This window comes from Arabidopsis thaliana (assembly GCF_000001735.4).
Source record: "Arabidopsis thaliana chromosome 1 sequence".
NCBI lineage: Eukaryota > Viridiplantae > Streptophyta > Magnoliopsida > Brassicales > Brassicaceae > Arabidopsis > Arabidopsis thaliana.
The window spans coordinates 27,814,868-27,831,939 of record NC_003070.9 but is presented as its reverse complement, the minus strand read 5'-3'; the positions used below and the strand labels follow the sequence as shown (position 1 = coordinate 27,831,939).

Genomic DNA, 17,072 nt, shown 5'->3' with positions numbered 1-17,072 from the left:
TAAAAAAACAAGAGTGTGCGGTGTCGTACGGTGAGACGGTTTATTTTGCACTATCATCATATGTGATTTTCGTGCACGCTTTAGAGAAAAAAAAATTCCACAATCCACACTATACATATATAGACCATAATAATATTTTATGCATGGTACAAAATGCAGAAGCAATGCAAATCAAATTGCTTTCCATTTCCGCTACCGCATTTACTAGTGAATCAAGAAAAGTAAATGTCAAAACATTTAATGAAATGTTCCTAAGATAATGTGTAGTATCTTTTCATCAATCTACTTCTAATTAATCTTAAAACTAACGTAATTTAGGCGTATTTGTTTCTTGATTTATATTCAATATTAATTACTAATTTTAGTTTGATTTGTTTCTATAAATACTTTGTCTATTGTCAACTTTAGAAAAAAAAAAAAAAAAAGATGTCTTAATATAAGGAAATTTCAAAAAAGGTAACATTCCAAAAATAAATCTATAAATATACATACATACATACAGATAAGAGATAGATAAAAAGAACACAACCAAAGAAACATGATGAGGTCGTTTGTCTCGTTGATTTCTCTTCTCCTTCTTCTCTCATTTTCTTCATCTGTTCTCTCAACCAAAAAGTCATCATTTCAAAAACTTCCGGTGCCAGGAAACAGAACAGGCCCTGAAGCTTTCGCTTTTGATTCCACCGGAAAAGGATTCTACACCGGAGTCACCGGCGGTAAAATCCTAAAATATCTTCCAAAGAAAGGTTATGTCGACTTTGCCCAGATCACAAACTCTTCGTAAGTTTCCAAGATCATTACTTTTTCATTTACTTATATATGCTTCTTATGCATTTGAATTCAATGTTATCAAGAGCTTGATACGCAAATCAGAATTCTTTCCATATACTTCATGATAATGATACGAACCTTTTATATTACTAAATCCGTAACAACATTATCTTTTCATTTTGTTTTGGTAAATAAACTTGTCTAGTTATCTTATAGTTATAAAATAAAATAAAAAATAACATTATATATCTTCTCATGTCACATAAGACAATGAAGTAAAAATAAACTCGAAATCAGATCTGACATACACAAATGGGAAAACTTTGTTGTCAAATACAAACCTCAGAGTCAATCATGTAATGATGATCTAAAGATTTCGTGCACTAGAGATTCAGAAATAACTGCAACCTACTTTTTTTGGTGGGCTACTGCCTCCATGCAACCTACTTTAAATTAATTTATTCATCAACTGAGTGCCCTTTATTTCTCTTTTCATTCGACCTAATTTTTTTTTTTTTTTTTAAATTTCAAGAATTATTATGTACTCGTATAATATTCAAAATACTAATTGTTGATTAATGTATGTATAGGATGTATAAATGTAATCATCTTTAATTTAACAAAATAGAATGTCCTAAACAAACATTGTAACAGGCTAAACACACGCTAGCATTAATATCATCCGCATTGCTGTCAAATACGTGTGGAGCTATACAAATATAAGAATCATATTTAACTATGTGTTAATTTTTTATTTTTCATTTTTTTGTTTGTCTATCAAATATTAACAAATTTGATTCGATTTACTTCAGGAAGTCTTCGTTGTGCGACGGAGCACTTGGAACCACTAACGTCGAAAAATGTGGTCGACCAGCCGGAATAGCCTTCAACACGAAAACAGGTGATCTTTACGTCGCAGATGCTGCATTGGGTCTCCACGTCATCCCTCGCCGTGGGGGTTTGGCTAAGAAGATCGCCGACAGTGTCGGCGGCAAGCCCTTTTTGTTTCTTGACGGGCTTGACGTAGATCCCACTACCGGCGTCGTCTATTTCACTTCCTTCAGCTCAACATTTGGCCCTAGGTACAGTTTTATTTTTCCCTTCTATACGTAAATATATAAATACACTTATCATATAATTTATGAACAAAGTAAATATTTCTATTTTAATATAAAAATCATCTTAAATGATTTTTTTCCCTTTCTAAGTTTTGTTTTTTAATCAAATCGAAAGTTTTTTTTTGTTGCTGTGATCACTCAATAAAAAGCTTATAGTGTATTTCTTTAGTTAGAGCCAAATTAATTTTGATGCTTTTTGTTCTAATTACGAATTACGATAAACCATTTTTTAACATTTTCATTTGAATCGGTTAATTAATCAAATGATATTACTTAATTACTAATATTGATTATGATGCATATGCAGGGATGTGTTGAAAGCAGTGGCAACAAAAGACTCGACCGGTAAGTTCTTCAAATACGATCCATCAAAAAAGGTCGTGACTGTATTGATGGAAGGTCTTAGCGGCTCAGCCGGATGTGCCGTTAGCTCAGATGGTTCATTCGTGCTGGTTGGTCAGTTCACAAAAAGTAACATCAAGAGGTATTGGATCAAAGGATCCAAAGCTGGTACTTCTGAAGACTTCACCAACTCGGTCTCGAACCCTGACAACATCAAGAGGATCGGTTCTACTGGAAACTTTTGGGTTGCTTCGGTCGTGAACTCAGCCACCGGACCGACAAACCCTTCGGCGGTTAAAGTCAGTTCTGCCGGTAAAGTGCTTCAGACCATTCCCCTAAAAGACAAGTTTGGGGATACTTTGGTTAGTGAAGTTAACGAATACAAAGGACAGCTTTACATCGGAGCTCTTTTTGGTCCTTTCGCCGGAATTCTTAAGCTTTAAAGTGAACATGTTATTAGTATGGGTTAGAATTAAAGTGATTGAATCGAAATAAATATGGTTACAAAGTCTTGACGGATCAATGTACGCTCATGTTGATTCTGTTCAAATAAATATGATTTTTTTTAAAGATGGTTACAAATTTCAAGAATTAATTTGTATAACCTAATCTCTGCTCTTATGCAATCTTCAACATTCTCCTCAGCTAAGGAAATGGCAGAAATTGAGAGAAAGGCTACGAAGAAGATAATATTCTTCATTGAGCTCTTCATTATTGTTTCTAATAGGGAAGTACACACATATATATATATATATATATCTTCGAGATTAGCTGAAACGTACGTTTAAGACTTGAAACTTGTTTGATATCATTTTCGTTTTATTTATGAATGTTTGACTTTAAAGATGTTTCATCGGTTTCTTTAGTTTCATTCAAATGAGATTCAGTACTAGTGTCGGAATCATCTGAGAGAGCTGAGGTAATCTTTAAGCATATCAATGATGGGAGTTGCTAAAGAATCTCGGCCAAGTTGCTGAAACATGATTCCGTCCATACGAGCTTGAACTCCCTCGGTGATTGTTAATTCGTCGAGCAGTCCTTTTAATGTTCTGTCAACTCCAATCACCGAGCTTCCTATACCGCTTAAGATATCTGGTAGTGATGTAGAAGGTCTTGAAAGCTCAACAAGAGTTACCTGTATTTACCACAAGCAAAAGCCAAAAATCATATATCATCTACTTAATGCCTTCTCAAGTTTTAAAGATTTGTTACAAAGATGAGTTCACTGAAGTAAAAGAGAGTTGAGAGGCCAACCTTCTTATTAAGAGGAATATTAGCTTTCTGCTTAGCAATGGCTATAGCTCGGGACAGCCCACCGACAGCATCTATTAGACCACGAGAATGAGCATCCTTACCGGTCCACACTCTGCCCTGTGCAACTTCTTCCATCTTGTCGACCTAGGAACATGGTAAGAATAAATATTTAGTCTTGAAAAAGCATAGGAATACAAGAAAGAAAACAAGATTGGAACAAATACAGGCATCGATCTTGATAAGGCTGCTTTATCTCGGAAAAGCTGGTATGCATGCTGTGCAGACTTCTCAAACAGTTCTGCTTCCTCTGGCCTGTTAGCATACATTTGTTATTATAGTGAATGAAAGGAACCTATAGGTTCTTACAAGAGTAGTTTCGAGAATCGAAATTGACAAAAAGAGAAAAACCAAATTGGCATCAATTGGGTGACAAAGAAGTCTTAGACGGTTAGAGCCTAACTAAGTAAAATCGTTGTAATAAACAGAGTGAGGTCACTCACTTTAAAGGTCTTTCCTCAGCCCCCAGAAGCTCAGCATATTTTCCTCTAGATATAGTTTCCTTGTTGAAGCCAATCTTTTCATATAGTTTGGCCAAGGTAAATCTTGCTGCAACAAGAAGAACAAACAGAAGCAATCAAGCATGGCGACTGGGTGAAAGAGATAGTTGTACAAAGATTCAGAGCACAAAACTTTCTCTTTGGTAAGTAGAAAAAGAAAGATCACCAGTGACAACTCCAATTGAGCCAGTTAATGTCAAATTTTCAGCAACAATGGCGTTTGCAGCCATTGCCATGTAGTAGCCTCCACTTGCTGCCACATCTGACATTGACGCAATGACGGGTTTTGTTTCAGCCAGTAGTTTGATCTCCCTCCACATTCTGTATACCATTATGAATAATGAAGATTATAATAAAGCCTAGAAGGATTTCCAAAGCTATTAAATTCAAATCCACACATGACCTCTAGGCTAGATAGATATCGTATTTGCAAGTTACTAGATGCTCAATATAGCATTCTTAACCCATTCTCTTGATTTAAAAGATAGCGCTTCAACTTCTAACCTCCATTGACGAAAAATATATAAAAGTAATGGGTCTGAGTGTATCATGTTAGAAGGTGAACCAAACAATTCAAGAAATGTTAAATCATACGAGTATATTGTAGGTAAAATCATACAGCACTGACAATCAATATAACTACTTACAAATCAGAAGCGAGAGCATCACCTCCTGGACTGTCAATTCGGATGATGGCAGCCTTATATTTTTTGGACTCTTCAAAAGAAAGAGGAAATAAAGTTCTGAGCTGCTATTGACGAACACAACAGCACACTAGTAGATGAAAACGTAATAAACAGACCTACCTCTAACACTGCGGATCTTCTCAATTAGTTGTTCTGCTATGATAGCTGAACCAGGAGTGCTTAATGGACCCTTAACCCGAGAAATGCTTCCCCCTGCTCTAATAATAGCTATTTGGTCTCGGCCGCCAGTTAGACCAAGAGTCCACTTCTTAACACCTGAGTATTTCCTGCATAAAGTATTTCAATCGAGAATATCTTCATGTTACTGTAAAATTGATAAAACCGCATGAAGCAATAAGCGAAGTAAAACAATATCCAAAAATCTTTCCTGGAAAGTTTACATACAAGTTTATAAAAAACAGAAAACTTAAAAGTTTATGAAGTACGCATAGCATCATTTACTATAAAATTGCCAAAATTTAATTCCTCCCACAATGAGAAACAAAGAAGAAGACATATCTATCCTACACTTTGTTGAATTACGATTTCGAGTCTGTACGGCTACAGACTCTAAATCACACTAATTCTAAATCAAGATTACCCACCAATGCAGGAACCAACTAGGAACCATTATGTATACAATACCTAATAGTATAAGGCTTGCGCCAAGAGTACTGCAAAGATAATAGCTCTAGATTCAGTAAGCCTCAATTTGACAATTCCATATAGTAAGAATCATTTACTTGTAATCAACAGTAGGAAGCTTTTTGTCTTTCTCGACTCCAAGCCTCTCTTTCAGCATCGTTATAACCTGCAGGTACATTCAAAGTAATTTATATAGATCAGCAGGAGTTCTGGGCCGGAATCTAATTCCCTTTGTATAGATTTATAGGGGAATCTTTATAAGTATGATAACTAATCCATCCCAATATTTTGAGAGTATACCAAAAGATCCACAAGGAAAAAAGTTCATGATAAAGGACTGAATAACAAGAATCATCACTCCTGGCTTCTGGGATTACATAGAAGGTACTGAATCTAATCTACATAAGAGAATAGAAATGGTATTACCTCATCATCATAGCGAATATCCTTTATCAGCCCCGCTTCCTTGAGCTTTTCGATTTCGTAAACTCCTTGATTGATGAAATTTTCAACATCTTCTCGCTTTTTCCCTGCATAGTTCTAAGCAGAAGCCATTCAGGAGAACTAAAATGTTATAACCATAACAACATTGTGAACAAATCTAGCACCTGTTGCGTCAGAAACACCATCCAGCCAATTTGAATATATGTTATCAAGAAGCACACTCAGCATCTCATAATTTTCCTCAGATATACTTTTGCGAGAAAGCTGATCTCCAGCACTTTTGTATTTTCCAATCCTTTGTACTTGAGGTTCAATCCCCACTTTTTCGAAGACACCTACATTTTTGAAAAATAACTAGTTCACGATAAATGTGCCAATTACTGCTTTGTAAAATTGTAATTATTGAAATCCGATTAAGGACCTTTGATAACGAGAACAGGGAAGTGAGATATGATCACATTAAATTACAAAAGAGGCCGAGTAGCGGTTCAACAACAGCTTTCTCAACAAATGAAGGATGGTCCGCACACAGTATGAGTGCATAAGATTTCATTGAACGATATTTAATGACCACTTTTGAAGTGAGAAATTGAGCCAAAGAAGACAATCCCTTACCGCCAAGAAAAGATGCTTGAACAGTCAAACCATACAGAAAGGAATAGGCACTAGGTGGGGCAAAGAGCTCGTTGCATGCACATCCAAGATAGTACTCCTTTAGCCCACAAATGCTGATATATCCAACAATGAATTTACCTAACAAGATGTGTATGATTAGGTCACAGGAAGCATGTATGAACACAATTGGAAAATTATAAACTCTGATATTCAATAGATAATGTAGATTCAGGAGTAACCTGATTTCTTAAAATTCAAGATATGCCTTCTAATTTCTTCAACCTTTCCCCACCCACAACTCAAAGGATCAATGTGAAGGTAGACTCCAGCAATACGAGGATCATATGCCGCTTTCACAAAATTTTCTGAGAGTTGAGGCAGAGAAAGCCCAGAATTGAAACGGCTCTTTAGCTGATCAGAGATCTGAAAAATGGAGAAACAAAAATCCAATTTCAACCTAACTGTAGATCATACAGAGAGGATATAACAAGAACCCCAATAAGGATTCTACTCGCAAAGGAGATCATAACAACAGAAAATTTGAATGTAGCCTTCCGAGTCAACTAAGTTCACTATAAATGCTACCGGAACCACAAATTTACAGTCCTACTACTAAAATCAGCGTCTAAGAACGAAACCTGGCCGCGCAATGTCATGGTCAAGACGCTTCCCTTACGAACACGCTGCCATGGATAAGCAAATAACATCCGAAACTTCACAACAAAAATCTCCCACGCGTTCCTATTCTCATACTCCATTTCTCCGGTCGGATAGTCCTCATCTTTTTTCCCAGAAACTCCATCCAGCAGCTGTTCCTGTTTCTCTTTCTCCATCTCCGCCGAGGAAGCAGGTGAATCGTCGAAGGCTCGAGCCGAGAATCTCCGATTGTACGGAGAATGAAGACGAGGTCCGATATGGGAAAATTGGGGATTCACGAGGAGAGGTCTTCTGTATAAAGCCGCTGCGGAGACCAGTGATCTACTACTACTGCTGCTAAACCTAGGTATTACATGAGGCGCGTGAAGAAGAAGTAGCTTCGCCATTGTTTCTCTCTCTCACCTGCGGAATTTTCCAGTGCGAAGAAAAAGAAAAAAGGTGAAGAAGAAAGAGATTGAGTTTCTTCCACGTCGTCACTGCTTCACCGTGAGTGACGTGTGACGGTCAAAGTCATTACGTGGACTAACGGCTCGCAATGGTTCACTAATCCAATTTCGGTTTCGTTCGGTTCATCGTAAATAAGAGCAATATGAACCAAAGTATAAACCAAATTTGGTTTAATTTATATCGTATATGTCTCGGTTCGGTACAAAGATGGATAAACCAGGTGACTCAATCAATAACCGAAGAAAATTCAATTTTCAAATGAATCTGGTATGAGTGGTTTACTGTTTGATTTCTCTAGTGATTTCTGGTAAAGCTTCCGTCTTCCTCCTTCCATCATCTTCTTACTCTCATTGACTGCTACGAAAATATCTCTCCAACTATATTCTTACTATCGCTTCTGGGTTTCCCGAAAATATGGAATAATCTCCGGCGACGTTTTTCCCCAATTTGACTCTTCTTCCGTTAGGTGAAGTTTGTTTAAAGATTCTCGCTTTTTCGTCTCTAATTTGTTTACGATCAGATTCGAAATGTTATCTGTTGAGTATTTGTTTGATTTTTCGTATTGATCGTGTAGCCAAGTGTTTTAGAAGTCGTGTTGCAGTAATATTAAAGCTCAAATCTTACATTTGGAGTGTGTGCATGTCAATTATTTCCACAGCTTCTGATGAATATTGATCGATCTTGTTAAATTGAATGAAATTTCTGCTCATGCTTTGATTTGATTAGACTTATATCGTGGATTGATAGGTAACTGTTCGTATTGATCTAAAAAAAACATTTTTTGCTCACTCGTATGAAATTAAAAATCTCAAATTCTTGTCTTTGTCTGAAATTTGTAGCTTCCAGATATTCTTCTTCATTTGCAACTTTGAGGCAATGGCGCTCGATAGTTCTGTTGCTCTGTCACCTCGCCGGCGGCATGGCTTGTTGCGAGATCAGGTTCAGCTTATAAAAAGAAAGGACTCTGGAAGATATGAGATAGTTCCAATAGAGGATCCATTGTCTTTTGAAAAAGGTTTCTACGCTGTTATTCGTGCTTGTCAATTATTGGCTCAGAAGAACGATGGGCTCATTTTGGTTGGGTTAGCTGGTCCTTCTGGAGCTGGCAAAACCATTTTCACTGAGAAGATTCTCAATTTTATGCCTAGTATTGCTATCATTAACATGGACAACTATAATGATGGTACTCGTGTTATCGATGGAAACTTTGATGGTATGCACCTCTATGTTTCACCCTTCTGGATTCTGGTTATGGATTTATTCAATCATTCCTTTCTTATGTATATATAATCTGAATATAAAGAACATTTGCGATTCTGTTATATTTTGTTACAGATCCAAGGTTGACTGACTATGATACACTTCTTGACAATATACATGGTCTAAGGGATGGAAAACCTGTTCAGGTTCCAATATATGACTTCAAGTCGAGTTCTCGAATAGGTTACAGGTATATATATTCTTCGTTGGTGCATTTACTACTATTTCAAACTTGTGGACAGACGGCGTTATACTTGAATTCCTGGGAACCACTTGTTAGTTGATAAGAGCTACACAGCTGCAATGACTTATCAGTTTCTTCGTGCTTTGTATAGAACGCTTGAGGTGCCTAGCTCTCGCATTGTTATTCTAGAAGGCATATATGCTTTGAGTGAGAAGCTACGGCCTTTGCTAGATCTTCGTGTCTCTGTCACTGGTGGAGTGCATTTTGATCTTGTTAAGCGTGTTTTGCGGGACATTCAACGTGCTGGCCAGGAACCTGAAGAAATAATCCATCAGATATCTGAGACGGTTTTCATGCTAGTCTTTGCTATCTTTTATTTTTTAGCCCAGATTAATCACCCTTGCTGTCATGCCTGCTGTTTGGAGTTGCTTCAAATATGGAAAAAACATGAAACGATGTCTCCTACTCCTACTGGATGTTTTGAGTTTTTTTTTACAGTAAAATTTTGCTTATGTTTTTTTCTCCAACCAGGTTTATCCTATGTACAAGGCGTTTATTGAACCTGATCTGAAGACAGCTCAGATTAAGATCCTTAATAAGTTCAACCCATTCAGTGGCTTTCAGAACCCAACATATATTTTAAAGGTTACAGAATTTATATTGTTCATAAGTGTAGTATCGTAGCATATTATATAATCTGCAACTAGCTATAGCAGCAATACTTTCCCGGTTGGAGTGATTTTTGTTATCTTACTGTAGTCATCAAAGGCTGTAACACCCGAACAAATGAAGGCAGCTCTATCTGAAGATTTCAAGGAACGTACAGAGGAAACTTATGACATCTATCTGTTACCACCAGGCGAGGATCCTGAAGCATGCCAATCATACCTCAGAATGAGGAACCGAGATGGAAAATACAATCTCATGTTTGAGGTTTGGCCAATACCTGTCCAGACTAGTTTTTCTTCTGTAAACACCATATCATATCAAAGCTGAACGAATGGTTTATTAATTTGATGAATGATTACCGTTCTATGTGTTCTTAGGAGTGGGTTACAGATCGTCCATTTATTATATCACCCAGAATAACTTTTGAAGTTAGTGTTCGTCTTCTTGGAGGATTAATGGCACTGGGTTATACCATTGCAACAATCCTGAAAAGAAAGAGTCATATCTTTGATGATGACAAGGTAATTGTGAAAACTGATTGGTTGGAACAACTGAATCGGACATATGTACAGGTAAGATCTGCTTCTCTTATGTCTCTCAAAACGTATATACTGTCTTTAGAGTGGTATTTTGACATTAATGATCAAGTTTGTCCAACTCTATTTTGAAGGTACAAGGTAAAGACCGTACCTTTGTCAAAAATGTGGCAGACCAACTTGGACTGGAAGGTTCATATGTTCCACATACATATATTGAACAGATACAGCTGGAGAGGCTTGTGAATGATGTTTTGGTATGAGTTGTTTTTAACTTTTTAATACACACAGATCCGGTTGATTTTGTCATGATGGTAATTTGATATGTTCCCTGGTCATGTTACAGGCTTTGCCAGATGACTTAAAAACAAAACTTAGCTTAGATGATGATACAGTTTCTAGCCCTAAAGAAGCCCTCTCAAGAGCTTCTGTTGATAGTAGAATGAAATATCTTCACGGGTATCCTCTCGTTCCTTCTCCATGATTGGCAAAATCTGAGATAGAGTTTAAGAATAGAGACAACATATGTTAAGCCACGGAATCACCTGACTTGTGTAATGATTGCACGTTTTAACAGCGGCGTATCAAAGTCTTACACAAACCCAAGACACAAAGTCTTGCCTAACTTGACAAGACTTGCTGTTAACAATAGAATGTTAGATGCCAGAGCCCCTGCTTCACCGGCCACTCTTCCAAATCAGGTAATGTGGACTCTATGTTTCCCCTGAGATCTTTCAAATCTATAGTTCTGTTGTTGCAAAGTGATACTTTGGCTTACAATTAAATCAAATGTATGGTGTTGTTCTATAGGGTTTTATCACTCAACTTTCAGACCAAATATCAACACTGAACGAGAGGATGGATGAATTCACATCCCGCATTGAAGAGTTGAATTCCAAGATCCCGAACAGGATAGCTCCTTCAGGTAGTCAACATAACTTGGCTTTACCAATCGAAAACGGTAATGGGTCTGTCTTATCATTCTCCGCATCCGCATCTCAGCTCGTAAGGGAATCTCCTCTGATGGAAGAGGTATGTTTACCAACTCTCCAAAATCAAAATCACATATGCTCAGTTCTATTATTGATTGCTTCACTCCAATAGACAACAACAGAGCATCAGATGCATCAAAGAGAGCTTTAGACTCGATAGAAGTATGAATATAAGATAGAGATCTAGGCTCACGATTTGAAATATAAATCATTTCTCTTCGTGACTTTATAATATTTTTATCATCTGGACAGGTCGTACTGGTTGCTCGTGGACAGCGTCAGATAATGCATCAAATGGACACACTGAGTAATCTTCTTCGGGAGTATGTTGGAGAAAAGACTCGCATAGAGAGACTCGACAGCAGCAGAACAAACAGTACAACACAAAACCTCGAATCCTCTACTGTACCGATTCTTCTTGGTTTGGCCATTGGCTGTGTGGGCATCTTTGCCTACAGTCGTCTGAAATAGTTGCTCTAACTGTGGAAACCCAGGCTTCGTGAAATAGTGGCAATGATGTAAATAACATGGTTTGGGATACACACTGGACAAATTCAGTCTTGACAATGTAACATGTGCCAAGAATAAAAGACTGATTCGTTTCTTACCCTTTCAATCCGGTTCTTCTTCGTAACCAAATAAATTTAAACCGCAACACATTTAACAGGATTGACTATTTTTGGCTACTGATCAAAAAATGGAGATGATGTTAATTTATAATTCTTTTCAACATAATTCCATGATACAAGTCATACAAACTTTATTCTATTTCACATGTTTGTAAACTATGAGGAGATCCCTAGAGTCGAGCAGCCAACTGGTTCGAAGTGTCTATCGTTGATCCAGAAGCTAAAACTTCAGTACGGTTATTAGAACATAAGTAGTTCAGTGACTGTAGCCAAGAGACCAAAGAAGGCTTGCGAATCACATCGTCTGACTCAGCCACTTGACCATACAATTCACCAAGCACAACGTTCTGTCTTTCTTTTGGTAACTTTATAACTAGCTGTGCCAATGACTTCATAAGATATGGCAACACCTAAACCAAAACAAAAATGTATACAAAGACGGAGAGAACATTAACGTATGAGCACAGTAACCATTTTCTAGTAGCTCAAGTAGATGGAGATGACCAAAAAAGAAACTTACTTGTATATCAACCAAAGAGACAAGTCGCAAAAGCAACTCAAGAATCTGATTACCAGGATCAGACTTTCTGCCTTGCAATGATTCGGTGCTAAATGTAGAAGCCTTCTCAACAAGGCTATGAACAGAATAAAATATAGCAGGACTTCCCGCAGGTAGATGCTGGACCAAGGTTGCAACGCCGGAAGCTAAACCTTCAAAAGGTGTGATCTCAGGGTAAACCTGCAGTTATTTCAACCAACCATATACATTAGAGATAAGAAATAAACAGAAAAAGAGCTACGTAACATTCATATTCTTTTTTTGCTTAGTTACCTCCAAAGATCGTTGCATGTAATAGAAAACAAGTTGTTCTTTGAATTGAGTTCGTTCGTCCTCCTCTGATTCTTTTGCTGAAGAGAGAAATGCTGCCAACAACGTATGAGATGCTTGCGCCACTTTTCTGTTAGGATGTCCAATATATCTAGTCACAGAATTGTTAAGGAATAGGAAAGATAGTTTAGTACTCGTAGTTAAGTAAAACAGAGTAAAAGACTTCTCGATCTTTTCTCAAGGATACAAAAACATGGTTGATGCAACCACTCCCCTGAAGGCAGAAGCAGATAACCGTCCGATGCAAGTTGGGATTACTCGAAGATAAAACAATATTCGAGATGTCTGCACATCATCTCTTGACCATTCATATTTTATCCTTTGCGTAAACAAGTCTGCAGAACAAGAAAAAAAAAAAAAAAAAAAAGAGAGATTCCAAAGCTTATTAATGTAATAGCCAACAGAAAATTGTGATATGGAAATTGCAGAAACAAGTGATTTCTCAAACCTTTCGGATTCGTCAAGCTATCATAGGCAGGAATGGACTCTACAAATGAAACACAAGGAGCATCATTCTCCTGGACACATGAAATCACCTCTCTAATTGTCTCCATGTATTCAGGTAAACGAATATGCCTGAAATACTCTACACAGGAGAACGAAACTAATATCTTAACTGATGTCACCATTTTTCTTTCTTTAGACACTATTGGTTTTAGCCATTGTTTCGTAACAGCTAGCGCAAAGACGACAACCATAAGGAAAGATGATTCTGCAATTTTCTCGATGTCTCCAAGCAATGTATCTTCTATACCACAAAGCAACATAGCAATTTGACGGTGCTGTAAGTAGAGATTTTGACAGAAATCCCAAATCATATTCTCCACAATATACTTGTTCTCTTCACTTGCTGATGAATATTGATTGCAGAAAGCCCCAGATATGGCCCCTGATTCCTTGAAAAGAACATCAGAAAGATGCTCCCTGACCCAAATGAGTCTTGGTCCAATAGGCTCTTTGCCAAAAGCATTGCAAAATGATTCATATATCTGGCCTAAAGGAAATACCTGAGTTAACAATGCAGAAGTGAGACACAAAAGCAGAGGAGCAGAGGAAGAAACAGACCCACATCGAGCCAATGCAATAGCAAAGCACTTCAACAGGGGACCTTCTCTCTGTGTGGTTGGAAGTGTAACAACATTACCATTAGAAACTAAAATTTGAGCTACAAATTCTATTCGCTTTTCAGCTGAATTTCTTAGTTTAGAAATCTCCAAACTCTGTGCACCACTACTGAATCCTGCCGTGGAAGCTCTCACTACCCCAGCTGCTGCCATGAAGACAGCGAAAACAGCATACTTTTCCTTAGAAGTCTCTAGTACCTCGTTCGCAAAAAGAGACATCTTGTTGATAGAATTAGACCGCATATAACCTGACACAACCCACTCAATCAAATGAAGAATCATCAGACCGTAAGTGACAGTGCCACGAGGACCCTCGTCTTTTAACCAAATGCCAAACAATAAATCCAATAGTCTGACGTAATGAACATCCAACGAAGAAGATAAAGCATACCCAATTCCTGCAAGCACTACAGGAACAAGTTCTTCTTGAGATCCCACTAAAGAGTACTCTTCTTCCAAAAGCCTGCATAACAATTCCAAGCATAAGACTTTCACGTCTCCTGACAGAGAAGGAACACACGCAAACGCACCAGAAACCAGAACACTCTGCGCTACTAAGGCTGGTTGGAGATTACGCCTGTCATCAACAACGCCACGAATGGCCTGAACCGCTACACCAACAAGTGCTTGAGACGGTCGAAATGCTTTCCTAATCCACACATAGAGTAGTCTGAGAACAAGTGTGTAAGACTCAGACGGAAGAGATACATCTTGAAAAGCTAGTATAGAAATAAGTAGCTTTGCTTGGGGATCTGCAACATGGATAGTGGACTCAGAGCTAACCAAAGCTCTCAAAGCTTGAAGGTAACGTGAATCAAAGTTTTGGTTTTGAAGAGATTCACGAATCTCAGACCATGCTTGAATAATCGACCTAGCAGATGGAGCAGAATTTTGCTTCACTAGATCACCAGAGACACTACTTCCACTCACAGTCCTTAACCATTCTTCAAGGAAAAAACTATTGTTAGCTTTTCTCGCCATCTTTAATACAACTAATTCAGTAAATCCTCATCAAGGTATAAAACCCTAATCACGACAGATTATGGATTGATCCAAAACTGAAAAACCCAGAAAAATCGTCGCTGAAAGATAAACAGAGAAAGAACGAAATTTCAGCATAAATTCGTCAAACTGACTCTTCAAAATACGCAAAACCAGATAATTAAGCGACGGAATTGAACAAAAGAGCAAAATTGAAGAGGCTTTGGCTACGCAGCGAGTTCACCCCGAGGTATTTCCTCTCTCACTCTCTCGTAGATAACGAGAAACCGCCGGAAAACCAGATAATCTGCCTAGTTTGCGGTGACGGAGTTGTGACGTTTGTTTTGTGGTTAAGGATAAACCAAATAAACCAGAAAACCGGAGATAAAACCGCACGGTTAGTAAACCAGCTACAGAATTGTTAAATGTCTTTTTCAACTTCAATGAGGTCAACATAATACGTAAACAAACTGTAATTGCAGGTTTCGAAATCACATGAGCTCATTTCCTCGTTGTCTACTTCCCACAAAATTCAGAAAAAGTTTTGCACAAAACCTGGAAAAGGAAACTAATTAAGTCAACGATTCACGTGACTGGTAACATCGAAGCTAATTTAATTTCTCTTTCCCTTAACAAACACTTCTTAATCGAAAACTAGTATAGATTACTGTGGTGCTAACTTCTTTTTTGGCATTTAAACAAATGTGTACATGATCTTTTCTTTTATTTCTGCTTACATGATGCTTTATTATTACAACGATTAGTATCAAATGAAGAAAGAATAAAAAGATGAGTAAATTACATCATTACACCAGAAGTGAAAAAAAATAAATCACATGACAAAGAAGAATAAATAATTCAAGACATATACATACCAAGAAAGAATATTAGCTAATATCTTATGAATTAATCTTCTAGTATTAGTAAAATATACGTGTTTTACTATATCTTTGAAAAAATAAAGAAAACTTAAAGCAAAAATTAAGAAGACAAATCAGTGGTGCAAGGGGTTTGGACCAGATGGGACGAGTCGTTTTTCAACGCCATATCTCGGGTCAATCTCGGATCCTCCCGCCGGCAAAGCTTTCCGATGATTACTCCGGCGAAGATCTTTCAAGAACGGTGTGAAGTCAAACGTTTTCACCGCCAAAGCTCTTCTTCCCGGCCGGTAGTAAAGGGCCGGCAAGGTAATAACCGGAGAAGGAAAAGGGTTTATGGGTTTGGAGCTGAAATTGCCAAACAACCCTATGGAGACGAAGATGAGAAGAGAGATCCATAGAAGAAACCCTAAGACATGTGAGACTCTAGTCGTCGCCATGGAGATTAAAGATCATAGGACCATCGAAGACATAAATGAAATATAGTGTTAATATATATACGTATACGTATGTGTGTACAGAGGGAAAGAGAAAGAGAGAGATGTGAATTGGAGACAGCGTTTTCCAACGAAGAAACTTCCTTTGCGTTCAAGGAAGAGGAGGCCTCATTAAATTTGAAGTTCGTATTAAAGTCAAACCTCTCATCATATATTATTTATTCATTATGAATTTCAAATTGTTTTTGTACAACAGCTTAATTTACAAGCAGCATAGGAAACACAGGGGAACAAAAATTAAATGATCGCTTCATGTTTTTATCTAATTTGTTAGCATATTGAATGATTGATTTTCTTTTAATTTGGATATGTTGATTGTCTTGTTGCATCATCAATGTATGTTTTATTTAACACCGGAAGATCTTATGATGGGTTCATTACTTCATAATAATCTCCGAGTTCTACAAGACTACAACTTTCACGTGACTTTTACAGCGACAAAAAATGCATCTAGCGAAAATTAATCCACAACCTATGCATTTTTGTCACTCTTCACACGCGTATGTGCATAAATATATAGTATATACTCGACAATCGATGCGTATGTGTACACAATTACCAAAACAATTATTTGAATATTCAGACATGGGTTGACATCACCAAGTAATATTCACAGTATCTGAAAACTATGTTTTGACATCCCTAAATAGTTTGACTAACCAGTTTAATATGAGAGCATTTGTAAGAGGCAAGAGCCATGGTTTTGTTGGCTCGTTTAATATGCTCATTTAACCCCCCCAAAAAATACTATTAGATTTAAACGTAAAAGAATTAACGAACACAAGAACTGCTAAAACAAAAAAAAATCAATGGCCGACATTTCATAGTTCATACATCACTAATACTAAAAGATGCATCATTTCACTAGGGTCTCATGAAATAGGAGTTGACATTTTT

At 37.3% G+C, this 17,072-nt stretch overlaps 5 protein-coding genes across 11 annotated transcripts; 2 read left to right on the top strand and 3 right to left on the bottom strand.

Moving 5' to 3' along the window:
* The first annotated feature begins 403 nt into the window (after nt 1-403).
* On the top strand, nt 404-2,889 carry SS3 (strictosidine synthase 3). Its single transcript, NM_106059.5, has 3 exons — nt 404-780; nt 1,584-1,853; nt 2,197-2,889. Exons 1-3 carry the CDS (start codon nt 539-541, stop codon nt 2,672-2,674), a joined length of 990 nt encoding a protein of 329 aa, NP_177540.3. The 5' UTR covers nt 404-538; the 3' UTR covers nt 2,675-2,889.
* Nucleotides 2,890-2,900: 11 nt separating this feature from the next.
* SPPA (signal peptide peptidase) lies at nt 2,901-7,585 on the bottom strand. 2 transcript variants are annotated; one of them, NM_106058.3, is made up of 13 exons: nt 7,071-7,585; nt 6,672-6,855; nt 6,433-6,570; nt 5,982-6,152; nt 5,800-5,903; nt 5,472-5,539; nt 4,849-5,015; nt 4,690-4,759; nt 4,209-4,363; nt 3,986-4,091; nt 3,710-3,797; nt 3,486-3,629; nt 2,917-3,366 (listed from the first exon to the last, which is right to left on the bottom strand). In NM_106058.3, the coding sequence occupies exons 1-13, from the start codon at nt 7,473-7,475 to the stop codon at nt 3,133-3,135; spliced, it is 2,034 nt and encodes a 677-aa protein (NP_565077.2). In that variant the 5' UTR covers nt 7,476-7,585; the 3' UTR covers nt 2,917-3,132. The 2 variants fall into 2 exon arrangements, with proteins under 2 accessions (NP_001322608.1, NP_565077.2); NM_001334622.1 differs by having other exon boundaries at nt 2,901-3,366; nt 3,486-3,797; nt 7,071-7,567.
* A 227-nt stretch (nt 7,586-7,812) lies between these two features.
* AT1G73980 (Phosphoribulokinase / Uridine kinase family) lies at nt 7,813-11,880 on the top strand. Of its 3 annotated transcripts, NM_001334620.1 has the most exons (13): nt 7,813-8,002; nt 8,111-8,283; nt 8,376-8,749; nt 8,872-8,986; nt 9,132-9,327; nt 9,512-9,625; nt 9,740-9,913; nt 10,027-10,221; nt 10,320-10,442; nt 10,532-10,644; nt 10,763-10,886; nt 10,996-11,217; nt 11,430-11,880. In NM_001334620.1, exons 3-13 carry the CDS (start codon nt 8,413-8,415, stop codon nt 11,646-11,648), a joined length of 1,932 nt encoding a protein of 643 aa, NP_001320870.1. In that variant the 5' UTR covers nt 7,813-8,002; nt 8,111-8,283; nt 8,376-8,412; the 3' UTR covers nt 11,649-11,880. The 3 variants fall into 3 exon arrangements, with proteins under 3 accessions (NP_001320870.1, NP_177538.1, NP_001320871.1); NM_106057.3 differs by lacking the exon at nt 8,111-8,283; NM_001334621.1 differs by lacking the exon at nt 7,813-8,002 and having other exon boundaries at nt 8,038-8,283.
* Nucleotides 11,770-15,162, bottom strand: AT1G73970 (obscurin-like protein). 4 transcript variants are annotated; one of them, NM_001334619.1, is made up of 6 exons: nt 14,350-15,142; nt 13,144-14,282; nt 12,883-13,030; nt 12,639-12,786; nt 12,327-12,545; nt 11,862-12,216 (listed from the first exon to the last, which is right to left on the bottom strand). In NM_001334619.1, the coding sequence occupies exons 2-6, from the start codon at nt 14,099-14,101 to the stop codon at nt 11,977-11,979; spliced, it is 1,713 nt and encodes a 570-aa protein (NP_001322714.1). In that variant the 5' UTR covers nt 14,102-14,282; nt 14,350-15,142; the 3' UTR covers nt 11,862-11,976. The 4 variants fall into 4 exon arrangements, with proteins under 4 accessions (NP_177537.2, NP_001322714.1, NP_001322713.1 ...); NM_106056.5 differs by having other exon boundaries at nt 11,770-12,216; nt 13,144-15,162; NM_001334618.1 differs by having other exon boundaries at nt 12,639-13,030; nt 13,144-15,160.
* Nucleotides 15,163-15,471: 309 nt separating this feature from the next.
* On the bottom strand, nt 15,472-16,313 carry CLE13 (CLAVATA3/ESR-RELATED 13). The gene has a single exon (NM_148652.3). The coding sequence runs from the start codon at nt 16,116-16,118 to the stop codon at nt 15,795-15,797; it is 324 nt and encodes a 107-aa protein (NP_683493.1). The 5' UTR covers nt 16,119-16,313; the 3' UTR covers nt 15,472-15,794.
* Between the last annotated feature and the right edge of the window lie 759 nt (nt 16,314-17,072).

What these genes read in the sequence shown, in the direction of transcription:
- SS3 (NM_106059.5), top strand. Translation starts at nt 539, where the DNA reads ATGATGAGGTCGTTTGTCTCGTTGATTTCTCTTCTCCTTCTTCTCTCA. An exon ending in GCCCAGATCACAAACTCTTC is followed by an intron (nt 781 to 1,583) that starts GTAAGTTTCCAA and finishes GATTTACTTCAG; the next exon opens with GAAGTCTTCGTTGTGCGACG. An exon ending in AGCTCAACATTTGGCCCTAG is followed by an intron (nt 1,854 to 2,196) that starts GTACAGTTTTAT and finishes ATGCATATGCAG; the next exon opens with GGATGTGTTGAAAGCAGTGG.
- SPPA (NM_106058.3), bottom strand. Translation starts at nt 7,475, where the DNA reads ATGGCGAAGCTACTTCTTCTTCACGCGCCTCATGTAATACCTAGGTTT. An exon ending in GCTGAGGAAAGACCTTTAAA is followed by an intron (nt 3,798 to 3,985) that starts GTGAGTGACCTC and finishes GTATGCTAACAG; the next exon opens with GCCAGAGGAAGCAGAACTGT. An exon ending in ATATTCCTCTTAATAAGAAG is followed by an intron (nt 3,367 to 3,485) that starts GTTGGCCTCTCA and finishes TGGTAAATACAG; the next exon opens with GTAACTCTTGTTGAGCTTTC.
- AT1G73980 (NM_106057.3), top strand. Translation starts at nt 8,413, where the DNA reads ATGGCGCTCGATAGTTCTGTTGCTCTGTCACCTCGCCGGCGGCATGGC. An exon ending in AGTTCTCGAATAGGTTACAG is followed by an intron (nt 8,987 to 9,131) that starts GTATATATATTC and finishes TGCTTTGTATAG; the next exon opens with AACGCTTGAGGTGCCTAGCT. An exon ending in ACCCAACATATATTTTAAAG is followed by an intron (nt 9,626 to 9,739) that starts GTTACAGAATTT and finishes ATCTTACTGTAG; the next exon opens with TCATCAAAGGCTGTAACACC.
- AT1G73970 (NM_106056.5), bottom strand. Translation starts at nt 14,800, where the DNA reads ATGGCGAGAAAAGCTAACAATAGTTTTTTCCTTGAAGAATGGTTAAGG. An exon ending in ACATGCAACGATCTTTGGAG is followed by an intron (nt 12,546 to 12,638) that starts GTAACTAAGCAA and finishes AAATAACTGCAG; the next exon opens with GTTTACCCTGAGATCACACC. An exon ending in TCTCTTTGGTTGATATACAA is followed by an intron (nt 12,217 to 12,326) that starts GTAAGTTTCTTT and finishes GTTTTGGTTTAG; the next exon opens with GTGTTGCCATATCTTATGAA.
- CLE13 (NM_148652.3), bottom strand. Translation starts at nt 16,118, where the DNA reads ATGGCGACGACTAGAGTCTCACATGTCTTAGGGTTTCTTCTATGGATC.